The sequence below is a fragment of the Sciurus vulgaris genome, assembly GCF_902686455.1.
Source record: "Sciurus vulgaris genome assembly, chromosome: 11".
NCBI lineage: Eukaryota > Metazoa > Chordata > Mammalia > Rodentia > Sciuridae > Sciurus > Sciurus vulgaris.
In genome coordinates this window covers 54,504,437-54,523,794 of record NC_136472.1, presented here as the reverse complement: position 1 = coordinate 54,523,794, position 19,358 = coordinate 54,504,437, and the positions used below count along the sequence as shown (strand labels likewise).

At 36.0% G+C, this 19,358-nt stretch overlaps 1 protein-coding gene across 3 annotated transcripts in view; it reads right to left on the bottom strand.

Moving 5' to 3' along the window:
* HPS5 (HPS5 biogenesis of lysosomal organelles complex 2 subunit 2) overlaps positions 1 to 19,358 on the bottom strand; it is a 39,483-nt gene that overhangs the window by 18,976 nt on the left and 1,149 nt on the right. For all 3 annotated transcript variants that reach the window (XM_079101820.1, XM_079101822.1, XM_079101821.1), the window contains 10 exons: positions 17,297 to 17,458; positions 15,364 to 15,474; positions 15,159 to 15,223; positions 14,328 to 14,520; positions 12,985 to 13,118; positions 9,456 to 9,668; positions 9,084 to 9,155; positions 2,521 to 2,609; positions 936 to 1,114; positions 369 to 527 (listed from right to left, as the gene is read on the bottom strand). In XM_079101820.1, coding sequence (XP_078957946.1) covers positions 369 to 527; positions 936 to 1,114; positions 2,521 to 2,609; positions 9,084 to 9,155; positions 9,456 to 9,668; positions 12,985 to 13,118; positions 14,328 to 14,520; positions 15,159 to 15,223; positions 15,364 to 15,474; positions 17,297 to 17,404 — 1,323 coding nt within the window. In that variant the 5' untranslated portion in view covers positions 17,405 to 17,458. The remainder of the gene's footprint in view (positions 1 to 368; positions 528 to 935; positions 1,115 to 2,520; positions 2,610 to 9,083; positions 9,156 to 9,455; positions 9,669 to 12,984; positions 13,119 to 14,327; positions 14,521 to 15,158; positions 15,224 to 15,363; positions 15,475 to 17,296; positions 17,459 to 19,358) is intronic.

Below are 19,358 nucleotides of genomic sequence, written 5' to 3'. Positions count from 1 at the left end.
TTGAGACTATGGTCCCTTTCAGTTTCTCTTTTTGTTCCCTAGCTGCCACGAGGTAAGCAGCTTTGCTCCATCAGGTGCTCCCTGACTTGATGTTCTGCCTAGCCATCAATAACCATGAACTAAAACCTTTGAAATTGTGAGTCAAAACAAATATTTCCTCCTTATAAGCTGTTCATCTCAGGTATTTTATCACAGTGATGAAAGCTAACACACCCTATCTCCAAAAAAATCACTGAAAGAAACAAAGAAAAATAAGGAACTTCATGGAAAGGAACACAAGTGTTGGAATCCCAGGGGTAAATGAGGACAGTGTAAGGTAAAGCAATATTACTTTACAACAAAACCCTTTAAAAAGTGAGAATACTTACATGTGATGAAATGGAGCTTCTTCTACTGCTGCAAGCTGAATCCAAAGGTTCAAATTTTAAGATCAATTCATCCAGTTGAGAAATTAGATCACTACAGGTTCCAAGGTCCAGTTGAGATTTCAAATGCTCCAATTTATCAATAGTCAAAGTTTTTCTTGCCTAATAAAAGAATAAAACCCAATAGAACTGCTTACTATCTGTAATTAAGTCTATATTCATATGCACAATATATTGAAAGAAGTCTAGTAAAGAACTTCACAGGTGTTTTATAAAGGCTTAGGAAGCTAATTAAAACTTAACCAGATTTTAAGAATTACCACATACTCCCTTAAAAATAAGTTCTAAAATTCAAATAAACTTGATATTTTTTTAAATGGAAAGCATACCCTCCTTTTTACCCTCTACCACCCCTAAATATATCTACTATGCTTTCTTTGGGGAATTATTGCTGTATCTATAGGTTATATAGAAAGGCAAATAAAAATAAGCAACTTTATAAGACAATCCTGAAAGCTAGCATGGTCTTACCAACCCATGATCAACTTATCTAGATGAGCTCTGACTCACTTTACTGGCAATGATAGAATTTTGGAAAAGACAACATGTGCGAGCAGCCAGGTCCCATTGGCTTCTCCTTAGCAGGCGTTCCACACAGCGCTCCACAGACAATAGGGAGAGATGTGAGACTTTCCCATTTAGGTGCAAACAGAACAGCTCATTTTTGCAGACAGCCATATCCTGAATATCTACACAAATCACAGGGATGAATGCATAGGTTGTTAACCCAACACTCTTTTTCTGTTTCTGCAATGGCTGAAATTAAACTAATAAATTCACTTCCAAATAAGGTTAGGCTTGACTAAACTCCATCTCTATTTTTATACTTGTATTTTAATGAAGAAACAATATTTTAGACACTATTCTATAAAGATCCAGAATAAAAGGTATGGAGAAAGAACCCTATGGTTAAAATGCTATTTTCTGTGAAAAGGAATGGGATTGTAACAGAGGGTAATCTATATTAGAGTTAAAACTATAGTGTTCCTGAGAATTGCAAACTGATGATCAATGAATGAATTCAAGTACCTGTCTTGGCAGAACATCTTAAAAAGACTCGGGCTGGGGGGATAGCTCAGTTGGTAGAGTGTTTGCCTCTCAAGCACAAAGCCCTGAGTTCAACCCCAGCACCGCAAAAAAAAAAAAAAAGAAAGAAAGAAAGAAAAAGACTCAATGAACTAGTTTTCAAAAGGACATAATAAAAGAACTTAATCTACAAGAAATCAGTGTTGATCAGACCAGTAAGTAATACTTTCTCTCTCTCTCTTTTTTTACAAGGTAGAAAAAGACCCAAAAGTCAACATACACTCTCTGCTAAACCAGTTACATTTCGCCCATTTCTGGTTTTAACCAAAAGAATATAAAGACTGTCTTTGTCTTAGTGACAGGACAGTGTCTACTGTTCCCTCAGGAACTTTTTTTTTTTTTTTTTCAGTGCTGGGACTGAACCCAGGGCTTGATACATATAGGCAAGCACTCTACTACTGAACTACATCCCAGGCTCCTCAAGGACTTCTTGAGTCCTAAACTGTTAAGATACAAAATAGGAGTGAAAGTAGCACTTCCAGAAGGGCTAAAAACTAAGGGCAAATAGAGGGGAAAATTAACCCATTTATTCTTTAGCAATGGTTACAAATATTTAAGAATAAATAATAACTGTATTTAAAATTACCCTTAAAAATGAATACCTGAATATAAATTCAAAGATATATGGTTGGAAAGTACCTTATAATGGAAAATATCTATGATCTTAATCTTAAATAGAAATGTTACCCCATTCTATTTTCAACTTCTTACACTGCAAAAGAATCCTCATACTAAATTTCACAAGCATTTATGAGACTAAAAATCACATAAGAAAGAAAAATATAAGCCAGGCATGGTGTTGCATGCCTACATCCTTAGAGACTTGGGAGGCTGAGGCAGGAGGACCATAAGTTTCAGGCCAGCCTCAGAAACTTTGCAAGACCCTGTCTCAAAATAAAAAATGAAAAACTTTAAAAGGGCTGGAGTCATAAAGGTGTAGCTCAATGGTAAAAAAAACCTCTGGATTCAATCCCCAGTACAAAATTAAAAGGAAAAAATAAATAAATACCTTTGACTTCACTCCAAAGAAGAACTTGAACATTTTGAGGAATGAAAATATAAATTCCTTTCTCTGTCCAAGTCAGTACACAAAGCTCACTGCAAGAGAAAATGGAAGAAGGCAAAAAAATTAAAATTCGCTATGATATAGAAGTTTGATATAGTTCCCTGAATTCTGATCCTCACATTATCTATTAAAGTAAAATCAGACTATACAAAGAAAATACAACAGTGATCTAACTAATCATATCTTAACACCCTCCTTTCTGTCTATAATGGCACATCAAAAAAAAAAAAAAAAAAAAAAAAAAGCATAAAATGATGCCAGACTGGGAAAATTCAGACGCGTACACTAAAGACCATCTAGAAAAAGAAAAGGGTGGTATGTGGAAAAAGAAAAGCTTAAGGAAGACTTACCTGAAATTTATTAAAGTAGTTAAGCTTCCTGTATTAGATATGACAGGGACTCATTTAAAGACTAACATCTTATGATAATAAATCACTGCTCTAGTTAGCCACTTTTAGGAATGATAATATTCTAATTTTGTTAGTTGTGTGTACGTGACAAAAGACTGAGAACACCTGGTCGAATACATGCCAGAAGATTTATCAAGGGCTCTACCTATATTATCTAATTTCATAGCCCATAAAGGTATGTGTTCTACTTATTTACAAAAAAGAAAACCAAGTCTGAGAAAGATGACATAATATGCCCAAGGCCATTCATCATGAAGAGAGAAGAGTAAGAAATGATACTAAGGATGGTCTAGCTCCCAAACCTGGACTTTTTTTTTTCTCTGTACCTCACAGAATTTATTTTCTCCCTCATTTATCCTCAGTAATCCACTCTGTTATCTGGGATGGTAATTATTTCATTTTATGAATTTATCAAAAAGTAACAGATTTCCTAACTGCCAAACCCACTAATCCTTCAATAATCCCAGGCAGAAGACTGTTCCTTCTTTCCTGAGTTCCACTTCCCCAGACTCTTGGATACAGTTCTTTCTTGGTTCTCTGCCTGCCTCTCCAGGAGTCTGGTTCTCTCATTTTGCCTTTTCTTTTCTTTTTTTTTTTTTTTTCCATACTATTTACTGATATGAGTTTATTTCATAAATCTCATTTACTTTCTCAAGGTTGCTACTAATTTATACATACCATTGATAATTTCCTTTCCTTAACCCTAGTCAGGACATTCCCCAACATACAGGGTTCTCACTCTAGCTTCCTCTCAAGGATCAGCAGATGTTCTACTTCCCTCTGAAATCCTCTTCCACATCCCGTAGCAACTGTGCCTCTTCCTGTACTCAAACGTATTTCTTGTCAACCCACTCATGTACTTAGTCATGTACTATTCTGTTACAACTTGGTTTTTTCATCACATCAATAGACTTAAGGTCAAGAATCATACGGTTATTTCAACTGATGCAGAAAAAGCGTTTGACAAAATACAACACCACTTCATCCTCAAAACACTAGAAAAAATTAGGGATAGTAGAAACATACCTTAATATTGTAAAGGCTATTTATGCTAAGCCCACAGCCAACATTATTCTTAATGGAGAATAACCGAAAGCATTCCCTTTAAAAACTGGAACAAGACAGGGATGCCCTCTTTCACCACTTCTATTCAACATCATCCTTGAAATACTAGCCAGAGCAATTAGACAGGCTAAAGAAATTAAAGGGATATGAATAAGAAAAGAGGAACTTAAGCTGTCACTATTTGCTGATGACATGATTCTTTATTTAGAGGATCCAAAAAACTCCACCAGAAAACTTCTAGACCTCATAAATGAATGCAGCAAAATAGCAGGATATAAAATCAAGATGCATAAATCTAAAGCATTTTTATTCATAAGCAATGAAACATCTGAAAGGGAAATGAGGAAAACAACTCTGTTCACAATAGCCTCAAAAAAAAAAAAAATACTTGGGAATCAATCTAACCATAGAGGCGAAAGATCTCTACAGTGAAAACTACAGGACATTAAAGAAATTGAAGAAGACCTTAGAAGATGATTATTATCCAAATGGTCACACTTCCAAAGGCGCTATACAGATTTAACACAATTCCAATTAAAATCTCAATGACACTTCTCATAGAAATAGAGAAAACAATCATGAAATTCATCTGGAAGAACAAAAGACCCAGAATAGCCAAAGCAATCCTGGGCAGGAAGAGTGATACAGGAGGTATCACAATACCAGACCTTAAACTCTACTATAGAGCAACAATAACAAAAATGGCATGGTTTTGGCACCAAACAGACAGGCAGACCAATGGTACAGGATAGAGGACATGGAGACATACCCACATAAGTACAGTTATCTCATACTAGACAAAGGTGCCAAAAACTTAAAATGGAGAAAAGATAGCCTCTTCAAAAAATGGTGCTGAGAAAACTGGAAATCCATATGCAATAAAATGAAATTAAACCCCTATCTCTCACCCTGCACAAAACTCAATTCAAAATGGATCAAGGATCTAGGAATTAGGCCTGAGACCCTTCACAAAATAGAAGAAAAAGTAGGCCCAAATCTCCATCATGTTGGCTTAGGACCAGACTCCCTTAACAAGACCCCCATAGTGTAAAAAATAAAAGCAAGAATCAATAAATGGGATAGATTCAAACTAAAAATTTTTCTTCTCAGCACGGGAAACAATCAATAATGTGAAAAGAGAGCCTACAGAGTGGGAGAAAATCTTTTCCACACACACTTCGGACAGAGCACAACTTGGGGTGTTTTTTGTTTTTTTTTTTTTAATTTAAAAAAAATTTTTTTACAACTCTTGCTTTATAAAGTTTTTTTTGTTTGTTTGTTTTTAAGAAATAAACCACACTTTTCCAACAAAGTATAATCTTAAGAACAGGGACAATATTTTCTTTCTTTGTCCCCAATAGTACTAAAAATGGTTCCTTGAGGCCATGAAACTAAGAGTGATACTTTACATGACTTGGGTCCTTATACAAATATTAACATTCTGTCAATATGGTAGTTCAGATCACTGATCCTACAGTCATAAAGATGGAATATATGGTCAGAATCATGGTCCAAAGTAAAATTGGAAAGGCTGCCTTTAAGAGCCAGAGGAGAAAAAATAAGATGTATGCTCTTATCTGAGTAAAGAAATAAGAGGTCATAATTTTTTATATTGAACTTGATACTTGAACTGAAAAATGTCTTAGGCATAGTAACCTAGATTAAATGGGGGGTGGTGACTAAAATTAAAGATGATACTTAAAATTTATACATTTTTCATTGCCTTATTCCTTCACTGTTAATAAACTGGTACATAAGCCTAACAGCATTGTTTAGAATTCAAGAAAAGAAAAGTGTAATCTATGTCTCAAATAAACAAAGTACAGGATATAAGAATGCCCCCTTGTGGGTTTTGTAGGTCATACCAACAAACACAATTTAGGACACAAAAATGGAGGGAAAAGTCATTGTTTAAGAGTCTTCAGTGTGCCCTGTGCTGTGGTACTAGAACGTATACTCATAATATGGTGAGTTAGTGGTGATGATGGAGGAATAAATGAGGTCTGAAAACAGTACATGGGAATGAGTACCTGAGCCAAGCCTGCTGGGGGAGTTAGCAAAGGCAAAGTGGCATTAATTATTGTTTAAACTGAGAAGCATGCCAAGCTACATCATGAAGGGCTTTATTTGCCAGGGCAGGGACTGTAACAAGAGCTTTAAAGAACCAAACTCAAAGGAATAACTACCAGGAGAACCAAGCATTCTCCTGAGGAAGTGTTTTCTACTATACAACTATACCATATATCACCCAACTTATCACCCCACATCACATTACAGTCAACTAAGTGTCTTATCATGTGCCAAGGCACTAAGCCAAACACTGAGAATACAACAGTGAACAAAATAGCCATGAAGCCGTCACAGAGCTTACTCTTTGGGAGTAAGATGGCCTTATAAATATTTTATTAATATGTAATTATAAACTGGTAAGTGTCATAAAGGAAGACTCCTAATGGAGGAAGAGGTTTTAATATACTTTATGAAGTATGGGCAAATAATTAGCTGTATTTCTCCAATAACTTTCAGGATGAATTATGGGTTTATTAAATATTAAAAGGTCTAGAATTCATTTTTAAATACTTTGGTTTAGTGAATGGATATACATGAGTTAATTTTTATTTTGCCCTTGGTGGCAACTAGTTAACATTGACTGTTTTTTTTATTTTTATTTTATTTATTTACTGAACTACAGTACTGGGGATTGAACCCAAGGGCACTCTTCCACTGAGCTACATTCCCAGTTCTTTTATTTCTTTTATATTTATTATTTATTTATTTAGTTTTGTAGAACACAGGATTGAACCCAGGATGCTTTACCACTAAACTACATCCCCAGCCCCACCTCCCCTTTTTTTTCCCCCCCATTTTGAGACAGGTTCTTGTTAAGTTGCTGAGGCTGACCTCAAACTTGTGATCCTCCTGCCTCAGCATCCCAAGTAGCTAGGATTATAGGCAAGCCCCACTGCACACAGCTTTTTTTGTTTGTTTGTTTTGAGTCAGAGTCTTAATGTTGCTGAATGTGGCCTTAAGTTTGTGATCCTTCCAACTCAGCTTCCTGAGTCCTTGGGATTACAGGAGAATGCCACCATGTCCTACTCAATTTTTCTTTTTTCTTTTTGGTGGGAAGAGGAAAGGGTACACCACTAGTCCTTTTCATTTTTTAATTTGAGACAATCTCACTAAATTGCTTAGGGCCTCATAAATAAACTGTTTTTTTTTTTTTTTTTTTTTATTAAATCACATTCTGAGTTTGTGTGGTGGCACACAACTATAATCTCAGTCACTGAGAAGGCTGAAGCAGGAGAATTCCAAATTCGAGGTTAGTCTCAGCAACTTAGCAAGACTCTGTCTTAATATAAAAAATAAAAAGGGTTGGGTGCAGTGGCACACACCTGTAATTCCAGCAGTTCAGGAGGCTGAGACAGGAAGATCTTGAGTTCAAAGCCAGCCTCAGTAAAAGTAAGGCACTAAGCAACTCAGTGAGACCCTGTCTCTACATGAAAATGCAAAATAGGCCTGTGGATGTGGCTCAGTGGTGGTGTACCCCTGAGTTCAAACTCTGGTACCCAAAAATAAATAAATAAATAATAAAAAATAGAAAGGGCTGGGGATGTAATTCAATGGTAAAGTGACCCTGGGTTTAAACCCCAGTAACACCCCCCCCCCCCAAAAAAAGTCACGTTCTACAGTAATTAGTTACCCTTTAAAAGAACCCAATCCTAATTCTAAATAACATTTTCTAAGTCAGCATTAGAGATCTTATTAATTAGCCTAAGGACATTAGATAGAATTTTTCACTGATGAAATAAGTAGAGTTCAAGCACAGAGATTAGCAGAAAATCATAGGTTGACACCCATACCCTTGAAGATTAAGGTATAGAAATTGGCAAACAAAACAGTTGACAACCTCTACAGTGGCACTCTGTGCTGCCACTTAATATGGATTTTGCATCTAATGCAAAATAAAGGCTACTTGAACCTGTAGTTAGAATAGGGCTGAGTCTGCCTTGAACAGATCTTTCATACAAAGTATTTGTCAGAGTACCTAAAAAGCAGAGAATTGAAATTAAAACATTGAACAAGGTCTATAACTATGTTTGTGCCTGCTTGTTAATAAACATACATCTGTATGGCAGATTTTAGTCAGGGACTTGCTTTCATTATCATCCCAACAGGTAGCAGATGTTGTAAGAGAATGAATACCAATAGCTATTAGCTCTGATTATGAGACATTCCCTGACAATTATAAACTCTCCAGTTGGTTTGGAAAGGGATTTTCTTTTGTTTTCCTACATTTTTATAAATTGGTACTTCACAGTTGTACATAATGTAGAAATGTATTTTCTCATTCATTTTTCCTTTTTTTTTTGGGTGGTGCTGGAGATCAAACCAAGGCCCTGGGCATGCTAGTTACAAGCACTCTAGCCTTGAGCTATATCCCCAGTCTCATTCCTCCATTCCTCTTATATACAGAGCACTTCACATAATCATTTCCTAACTTTCCAAAAATAATTTAGGGTAAAAACAATTTAAAAAAGCTCCTGGGGACTGGGGTTATAACTCAGCTATAGTGTTTTGGGTGAGGCCTTGGGTTTGGTCCTAACATCACAAAATAAATAAATAAAAGCTAATTTGGAGGGTTAGGTGTGGTAATATGTAGTCCCATCTACTTGGGAGGTTTACACAGGAAGAGTGCTTGAGTCCACAAGCTCAAGGGCAGCCTGGGTAACACAGTACGAACCTGTCCCAAAGAAAAAGGTCAGGGGAGAACCAGGGGTATAGCTCAGCGGGAGAACACTTGCCAACATGCAAGAGACTTGACTTCAATTGCCAGCACTGCAAAAAAACAAAACAATGACGGCGACAACAAAAAATGCTCCCTGCCCCGCAAAAGTTAACTGGCTAGGGTATAGTTCAGTAGACTTCATACTCTTAGTAGACACAGAGTCTGGGTTTAATTCCGGCACCAAAAACAGATAAATAAAACCAAACTGCCTTTGAATAAGAGGAAAAGTCAAGGGACAAACTTACCTAAGATGCAAGAGTTTGGGGAAAGACAAAGACTGGGAGCATCCAATTGTATGATCATACTGAGGCTCTGATCTAGGAAGCAAACACATATGTTAATGATTTACTCACAACATAAAATTATAGTTTTCTTAATATTCTGCAATTTTCACCTCCAAAACAATTTCAAGAGCCTAAATGCATTTTCCTTTATTCAATTCATTCTAATCATAGGAAAGACAGTTGATTAAAGGGGTTTTTTAATCTTCTGATAAAAATTCTACTTAGTTCTTAAGAAGTGTAACAAAATCTTCAACATATAAGAGAATATCAGAGATTTTAACCCAACCTCCATGTAAATTTCTCAAATAATCCCAACCAGACACAAATCATCACCTCGGAGTAATCACAGGGAGAGGTGGCAATGAGAGGAGTTTCTTGAACTGATGTGTACTTATAACTTCCCCATCAAAGTTCACTTCCCACATCCTGGAGCCAGGGCGAGCACAATATATCAGAGGTTGCTGGCCCCCAGAACACCTTCCAGGGAAGAAACAAGCTCCATATTCTCCATCTCTTTCCTTGTTTCCAATTTTCCAAAACTTTTCTCTAGTATCCAGAAAGGAAGAGAAAATATGTTTACTTACAAAAAAGTTGAAGACAGTGGCTCTATAAATCAGCATAGCTCTGATAACCCTACCCACAATGTTCTCTCCTTATTCATATTAGTATTATGCTGGAAGGAACAATGTAGTAGAAAGGTTAAAATAGAGTTCTAGTTCTGATTTGTCATTAACTATTTCTGTGATAGGAAGCAAACTTCTTAACATTTGTACTCAGTTTATTATCCACAGAATGAGAGCTCAGAATTGGTGGGAAAACCTGTTTCAAATCTAAAAGGTGAGTTCTACCAAAGCACTTCATCATACATCCTTGAACCCTACTTACTGCTTCCCAGTCCTCACACAATACAATGCTCTCTGGACATTGAATGGAAACTATGAATCTCCTTTCCATCTCTGTCTCTAAGATACTCTGTCCCCACAAACATCCAATAAACTCCTCTTTCCCCAAAAGGTTAGTTCCTGAAACATATCTTGGAACATCTTGTCCATGTAGGATTACGTGAGTTAGATATATAAAAGCATTTGAGCTGGGCGTGGTGCTACACAGCTGTACTCACTGACTTGGGAGACTTACAAAGGAGGATTGCAAGTTCCAGACCAACCTAAGCAACTTAGCAAGGTAATAAGAACTTAACAAGATTCTGCCTCAAAATAAAACATTAAAAAAAGGGCTGGGGATGTGGCTTCCTGGCTAAACAATCCTGGGGGTTCAATCTCCAGTACCAAAAAAATAAAATAAGTTCAAGGCCAGACTGGGCAACTTATCAAGACTGGGAAATTTAATGAAACCCTGTCTCTAAATAAAAATTTTTAAAAGGGCTGGGGAGGTAGCTAAGTGGTAGAATACTAGACTAGCATACGAAAGAACCTGAGATAAATCCCCAGCACTGCAAGGGAAAAAAAAAAGTTTAGTGCACTGCCTGGAAACATGGAAGTTGATAAATGATGAGTCTGCCTCTTCCTAAAACCTCCTGTTACGTATTCTTCATGACTTAGTTCCATCATTCTTCCTCTGAGAAACTTCCTTGACTCTCACATGCTAAATTACATGCTTCCTATACTATGCTTTCATAGTACTGACCTCATTATATGTGGGCAATTATATCTATTTGAATAGATTATTACTTTTCAGGACAAAAGCCATTTCTTATTCCTTTTTTTTTAAATTAAGAAATTTAATTCCTTTACTGGTATTGCTATGCTTTTATTTTTACTTTTAATTTGTTCTTTTTAGATACACATGAAAGTAGAGTTTATTTTGACATATTACACATAGATGGAGTATAACTTATTCTAATTAGGATCCCATTCTTGTGGTTGTACCTGATGTGAAGTTTCACGGTGGTGGATTCACTTATGAACATAGGAAAGTTATGTCTGATTCATTCTACTGTCTTTCCTATTCCCATTCCCCCCGCTTCCCTTCATCCCCCTTTGTCTAATCAAATTAATTTCTATTCTTCCCTACCCTCTACCCCTTGTTATGTGTTAGCATTTACATATCAGAGAGAACATTCGGCCTTTGGTTTTTTGGGATAGGTTTATTTCACTTAGCATGATAGTCTCTAGGTCTACCCATTTACCAGAATTCATAAAGTCCTTTTTTATAGTTGAGTAATATTCTATTGTGTACAATACTACAATTTCTTTATCCATTCATCCATTGAAGGGCACCTAGGCTGATTGCATCGCTTAGCTATTGTGAATTGAGCTGCTGTAAATATTGATATGGCTGTGTCACTACAGTATGCTGATTTTAAGTCCTTTGGGTATATAATGAGGAGTGTCTTATCTCTCCTTAGTTGAATACCAATTATACAGCACCGTGTCTAACCCACAGAAACCACTCAGTATTCTGTAGAGTTCCATAAACTCAATATCTTTTATTGGGGAATGATCTATTTATGCTCTCTACCATAAATTTACTACATGACCTCTAATAATTCAATAAAAATTCCTGTACTTATTTGCACCATGCATAAAATATGTTTTACTATAAGAACATGGATGTGAAAGTGCTTTGATATGGACTTGAGGTAATATAAGAAATTATAGTTTTATTTCTTAAATTCCTCATTTGGGAAATAAGATATTTTTTACTTGATATATTGTGTGTCTAACACAGTACTAAAGATTGGGAGTACAGCATGAGGATACTTTCATATCCTTAAAACTATCTCTCTATCCTGGATGAGGAAACTGACATTTGGCAAGATTTAAATAGGGGCAGAACTAAGCCTGGAAATCATGTTGTCAGGTTCCATTATCCAGTGTTCTCTCTCCTCTATCAATACTCTTTGTTTCTGTTTGTTCATTCCCTTCTCAGATTCACCTTGTTCTAGCAAATGTTAGAAAGTAGACAGTGTCTGACAGGAGAAGCAAATTCATAACTATCACTTTGTTTACTCATTAAGAGTCCTAGTTATTGTTTTCTTTTTAAATACTGTTTGTTGAGTGGGGACATAGTTGAAACTAAAAAATATTAACATAAATAAATTTTTAAATTATTGTGCTATTCATATCTTGAAAACAGAATTGTACCTAACAGAAAGTGCACATTTCTAAGGCTTGTTAACTTTTGCAGCAAGTTCTACATTGCTGTAATGAAACTCAAACTTACAACTCTTTGAAATGGGTGTATGAGGGTTCACTGTACAATCTCATTTTTGTGTGTGCTCAAAATTCTCTATAATAAATTTTAAAAAGAAGGAATGATCATGATAAATATGGTGGCAAGCAAACCAGTTAGGGCCAGTAGGGAAAAAAACTGGCCAGTGAAAATTTCCATGCAATGAAAACAGCTGAGGAACTTTGGCATAATGATATATAATATTCATTTCCAGTTGTTCCCCATTCTTTTCTGATATTTCATGGCCACCTCTAATACACTCCTTTGCCATTCGTCATACATGTGTTTCCATCCTTAAGATTTTGGTGAAATATATGTCACCATTAATCCTTCAGTCATTTTTACTCTTGAGTAAAATTCTATTATAATATACAACAAATTTTAAAAATAGCAACAAAAAAACACAATCAGGGAAGATTTCCTGATTTTCCTTATTGAAATAAGACTTTATAGTCTTCTCTCATGGTACTTAGATTATGCTTCATAGTAGGGTTCTTTAAATACTTGTCTTGATCACCCACATTTCTTGATCTCCTCTACCTCCTACCTACTTTCCAATATTAGCTTGTATTCAACCATTCCTTATTAATATCTGTGTAATTAAGGGGTTTGGGCTAGATGACTTCTGAGACTCTCTGAGTTCTAAAATTCTATATATCTGATGACTCACCTCTCAGTGTCACACAAGAAGGATCGAGTAAGTGAAGATATAAGCAGTCTTCCATCCAAATAATCTAACTGGACAACACAAGAGTCAACTGTTGTTATTGTCTGAACAGGAAACATCACAAAGGCAGCAGCTGCCTAAAGGGACATGAGAAGAAAATAAAGCATTTCATTATAACATTTACACATAATCTCTTCCTCTTAACTTTGTAAATAAAAATTACTTGGATGACAAAATACAATTTTTAAACAGGCAAAAATTTAATTTGCCTATAGGGATATGAAAATTTAACTCAATTAAAAGTTTATGAAATAATTTGATATGTAACTTAAGAGCAGTATGTGATTAACCTTACAGGTTAGAATAAAAAAGATGAAGCAAGTTTTGAAATATGTGAAAGAATTTTTCGTCTATAGATATATTTCTCCCTTTGGGAATGAGACAAATTAAGTCTACACTATGTAAAGGGTTTCAACTGGATTTTGAATTAAACAATAATTTAGTGGCTGGTGAGGAAGCTCAGTGGTAGAGCACTTGCCTACCACTCATAAGGCCTGGGGTTCAATCCCCAGTACCTTTGATGGGACATGATGACCAAGCCAGAATATTCTGATGTGTTCATTAAAATAGAAAATTTAGTCAACAGTAGTTAGTTCTTTTTTTCTGTCAGAATTCTCCACAGAAATAAGCCAATAAGGGAAAATTTCCCCACCTGTGATATAATGGCCTTGGAGAAGCAAGACCAAGAAACTGATATGCAGTCTCAAAATCAGATTGGAAAATTCTGTTAAAATAACTTGAGTTCCATCCCTTCAAGCAATAACTATGGCAGGAAGCCTGGGGACTTGCACATCTAAGCATAAGTTCCTTTATGATTCCATTTACATTAAGTTACACCTATCCTGAGACAAAATATTCCTATACCCATGAGTTTGTTCTACAGAGGGGCCAGGAGAACAGGCACCTGAACAATTGGTGCCATTTCTGAATTTGCCATTTCATTATTAACTAGCAATTAGGGATCTTTTCTTTCTCAATGGCCTAATATTAAATAATAATAATATTATTATTATTAAAATGCACCAGACAGGTGAGTTAGGAAGCACTTCAATAGATAAAGTGCAAATTATTGAAACAGTTCATAGGAGCCATTCTACAACAGTATCATCCATCTAAACCAGTCTGCCATATGTACCACAAATAATTCTCAAAGCATCTTAAGTCTGTGTTTTCAATCAGTCCCACAAGATATACACTGGATAAAATTGCATCCTTTAACTCAAAGTTCTATAAGATCACACATTGTATCTCTCATCTCATACACAAAGAACTGGAGTTGTTCTTACCTTTGCTTGTTTAGATGTGTTGAGTTTGATGGCTGAAACTTTCCCCACATGATCACCTACAAAAACTCTAAGAACAGCTGTATCCCAACAGAGAGCTGTAATTTTTCGGCCTTTATGTTCCGAAGACACGTAAATTCGTTCTGGTTTCCCACGACGCTCTTGATTTAATTCCCAAACAACTACAAGACCCTGACTGAAAGAATTGAGTCACAGAAGGAAATTTTTGGCAGTGGTGAGAAAGATAAAAATTTAACTGCATTATAACATCAATTATATTAAACACACATGCAAACTCAAGCTCTTCAGAAAAAAAGGAAGTTAAAGACCAGAGGAAGAGAGTAGGGGAGAGAAAGGGGAAATGCTGGAGAATGATACTGGCCAAATTATATTTTTAAATTGTGTGCATGTACAAATACGTAACAAAAAATCCTACCATATGTACGACTAAAATGCATAAATAAAAATATGGAAAAATAAAAAGAAAAAAGGAAGTAAAGAGTCAAGGTATTCATTTCTTTGTTTTAGTCACCAAACCCAGCGTAACAGAAGAATCTAAATGTTCTAAATTATATCTGTTCCCTTCCTCTTTTATGGCCTTTAAAATGTTGTTGCCTCAAATTAGCTTTTTTTTTTTTTTTTTTTTTTCACAAATCCTAGAATAACTAATGGTCCATCCTGGGTGGCTGGTACTGAAAGGTTTCCAGGACACAGGCCTTTCAGTGTCAACACTGGGACAATAGTAGGCAAACTGAGATGGCTGACCACCCTAGCACACTTGTCAGTTTAAAATGCATTTGGAAAAGATCAGATAGTTTTAAAACAGTTTCTTACCTGGTAGCTACAGCAACATAATCATCATCATGTAAACAACAAGCAACCTGAGAAATTGCACCCTCCTAGGGCACAAAAGGAAAAATATTATTTAAATCCCAAGTTTTACATCCTTCTTTTATTCTAAATGATTAATCATATTGGAGAAATTCACATTTATGAAAGATACTCTTAATGGTATGTGACAGGCTACCCTTGATCTTACCCGGTGTGAAAGAAAAAGCCTGTGTTTCCAGCCTTCTTTCTGAATGAGATTGAGTCCTCCTCCTGAGCTGCCCAAAGCCAACCATTTCCGAGACACAGCTATGCTCGTGCACTAAAATCATGTGAGGAGACATGCATGAGATACTCATAGCCACTTAAAACAAATAAACTATCCACTGGAAATGAATAATGAGGATTTGTGTTCAAGTTTCTCCCCTCAGTCCACCCTCTGACCAGATGGATACAACATAATGGCACTCACTCTCTGATTCTAGAATACTAAAAAATATCAAACAAAGAACGCTTATATCAAAAAGGCTGAATAGGCTCAGTTGTATAAATGAGTAATCTTTTCTGGGCAAAAGCCAGTTATTAGACCATTCATATTTTGTGTAATTTGGCTAAGGTCATTCCAATGCTGACTGCAATGGGGGAAGACAAAGTAAGTATCAGGGGATAAAGCAAGCACTTTAATCATTTGTTCATTTAAATAATTTCTAATCTGCATAATCATCACAAAACACCATAGTCCTTAGAGCAAGTGAGACTGTGGAGGGCAAATATGCAAGTTGCTGTACTACCATGTTTCCCCAAACCACCAGTCTGCTGATTTCTCTCTTGATCCACCAAAGCAAGCAGTGGCCATGCTATGCCAAAGTTATTAGTTGGCTTACTATGAGACTTACCGACCCGCTTCAAATTTGTTGCTTTTCACCACAGAAGCTGAAAAATGTAAATAGTCACTTTCTCATTTTCCCTTGTTGCCAGGGTAACCATATGGCTCAATTCTAACTAATAAGGCAAAGCCTGCTTTACCTTCCCAGATGAAAGGCAGAATCTCAAGAAAACAAACGCTCTGCCCTTGGCCTCCTCATTCTTGCTTGTACAATAGGGACATTAAGACTGGAGCCAGGATATGAATATTGCAACTATGAATAAAAACCAGCATACAGATGATGACAGAAGAACGATGGAGAGCCTAAGTCGTCAGTGACATTGTTGGGCCACCATACAAAACCCAGCATCACCAGCCTCCAATGAGATTATAAACATCTTTATTGTGTAAGTCATTGAGGTAAAGTATTCTCTAACTTGCAGCTGAAAAATGTTTAACTGATACCACCCCTCACCACTGTTGCTCATATTGCTTTGCCTATTCCTATTTTCTCTTTCCTCAGAGGCTAGAAAAGTGCTTTGGAGCAGTAGCAAAAGTGCAAGAATCAAGTTTTTTGGAATTCATTATGATACTTTGTTATTTACCAGATCATTCCTGCCTTTAATCAAAAGAATTCAGATTGAGGAACTACACACTTCCCACAGAGCTAATTTTTACTCCCTAAAATTGGTTATATCAAACTCCTTGTTCTGGAATAACTGCAGTGGTTTATGCTATTCAAAATGTAATGTGGGGCATACTCATTTATAACATTAATTTTAATAACATACATTACTCTCTGAGAGAAAAAAGCAAGATTATTGAGAAGGGAAAAAATTAGCAGAATGATGGTTTCCAGGGCTTGGAGAGAATTCAAATGATGATTTAAAATATATATATCACAGAAGAGTTATGACGTAGGCATGGTGGTGTACACCTGTAATTTCAGGATCTTGGAAGGCTGAGACAGGAGGATCTCAAGTTCCAGGCCAGACTGGGCAGTTTAGCAAGACACAATAAAGTGAAATAGGGTCACAATAAAGTAAAAAGGGCTTGGGGTATGGCTCAATCATAAGGGACCTCTGAGTTCCATCCCAAGAAGAAAGGAAGGGAGAGAGGCAAGGCTATGACTATGCTACTCCTACATGCGGTATCATGAGGGCAGGTAAAATACCAACAATTCCACAAAACAGAACTAGAGGGCAGGGGCAAATATAACAGAAAGCACATAAAAACATGAATATGAAAACGAAACTAATACAAGGATAAAGAAGTTCACCTTTAAACGACTGGAGTCCAAACGCAGGGCTGAAAGTAACGGATCCAGTGACTCAAACTCTGCAAGAACATGACTGTAGGGCTCTGGTATCACTGGCACAAAAGTCATTTAGTCAAAAAGGTGAAACTTGTTCAGGCACAGTATTCCTTGCCTGAATAAAATCTGCAAAAATATAAGATCACCATTCATTCAGCATACATTCAAGAAATGTGTGGGGAACATAGGGAAAACACAAGAAAGGAACAAAAAGTAGGAACCAGTCCTACTTTGGACATGCTGGTAAACAACAAAAACAAAAAAAATATAGGTACCATTGCATGTAATAGTGTGGTCACACTGTGTTCATTCCCTGACTCTCAAACTCCTCGAGTATCAGGTCCAGATTTTCAAGGCCCTCCATCAACCTATCCCACTGCATTATCAAACAGTGTGAGTAGATAAAATTGACACAGTAGGTCTTAAAAGAAAAATTGGTCAAGTTCCTTGAACTAAAACAGCAACCCTGATGTATTTGAGTTGTAAATCTTATGTCTTCAAGAGTCTCTCATTAAAATGCAAACCTTTTGTAAAGGCCTCAAATAACAAAGCCTTATCAGCAAACACTAAAGTTATCAACCAACAATTTAACACTGCTTAATTAAGAACAGGTCTTTAGATCTCTCTATTCAATCTAGCAGGGGCCTGATATTTATGTTAATTGAACGAATGTATCTATTAAATGAGAAGGTACAGGCAATTGGAACACAAAGAATAACAGCTTCAATAAAAGAAACAAGATAGGAATGAATAGGGGTAAGAATATTAGGTAACAAATGCCAAATACCCAATGAGAACTTTGTAAACTAACAAAATTCCTATCTGTTCAACAACTACTCTAAGCCAACCATTCTCAGGTGCTTTTTTTTTAGTCAAATGGCACCAATTTCCAGGAAAAAAAAGAATTTTAAGAAAACTGTATCTGTTAAATTTTAACTTTTCTCAGTCTTTTGCTACCCACCAAATTAAGACTAAAAAGTAAACAATACCAGAAACAGGTCAGAAATAACTCTTATATTTGCTTTTTAATTGCTTACACTTTGTTTTTGACTCTTTTTTAGAAACACATTTATTTATTCATCCATTTATTGAACAAATATATGCTGAGCACCATCTAGGCTTTGTTCTAGATCCTGGAGATAATGGCAGAAGACAAAACAAAGTTCTAACGTTCATGAAGCATACCTTCAAGTTGTAAAACACAGAAGCTTATGGAAGCTTATGGGGTTTGGTTTTTGTTTGTTTGGTTTTTGTGGCAATAGGAATCAAACCTAGGGCAAGTGGTCTACCATTGAGACCTAGTTTTGTTTGTGGTTTTTGCTCTACCACTGAGGTACATCCCCAGTCCTTGTGATATTTTTTATTATACACACATATTATAGTCTTACTTTCTGCTAGTAATTTTGTCTTATTCAGCTCAACATGTGTAAGGAGAATGGTGTTCTAAAGACAACCAACAAAAAATTTAATACACCTATACTCAAAATACTTGAGAACTCCTGATCTAAAAAAATTCTTCTCTCACATTTTATCACTGTGTAGCCAGTACAACACCAGGCATAGTTGTGGAAACAAAGTAAGTAAAACAATTCCAGAAATCGGTTCACAATCAAATAGGGAGAAACATACAAATACCATATAGAAATGTAACAGAAAAAAGCAATTTGCTTTTTTAGAACTTAAGAGATTAGAGGGGTCACACTGAATTAAAAGGAACCACAGAAAACTTCCTAAGGGAAGTAGCACCAGCACCAGGTAGGTTTTATCAGAAGGAAAGGGTAGAATATAGGGCAACAATAAGCCATGATATAAAGATGGAAAAATGAAAACATATTTGGAGAATACAAGTTTAGTCTTTGGTTGAAACACAGAATACAAGCAATGGAATAATTTAATATAAGGCTGCGTCCTATATAATGTGATCTCATCTCTACTTATTTCCAGCTTCTTCTCCCATTTTACTTCTCTCTTATTCTCCAACTATACTGGACTATCCTGTGGTCCTCCTTCAATCTATAAATTTGTT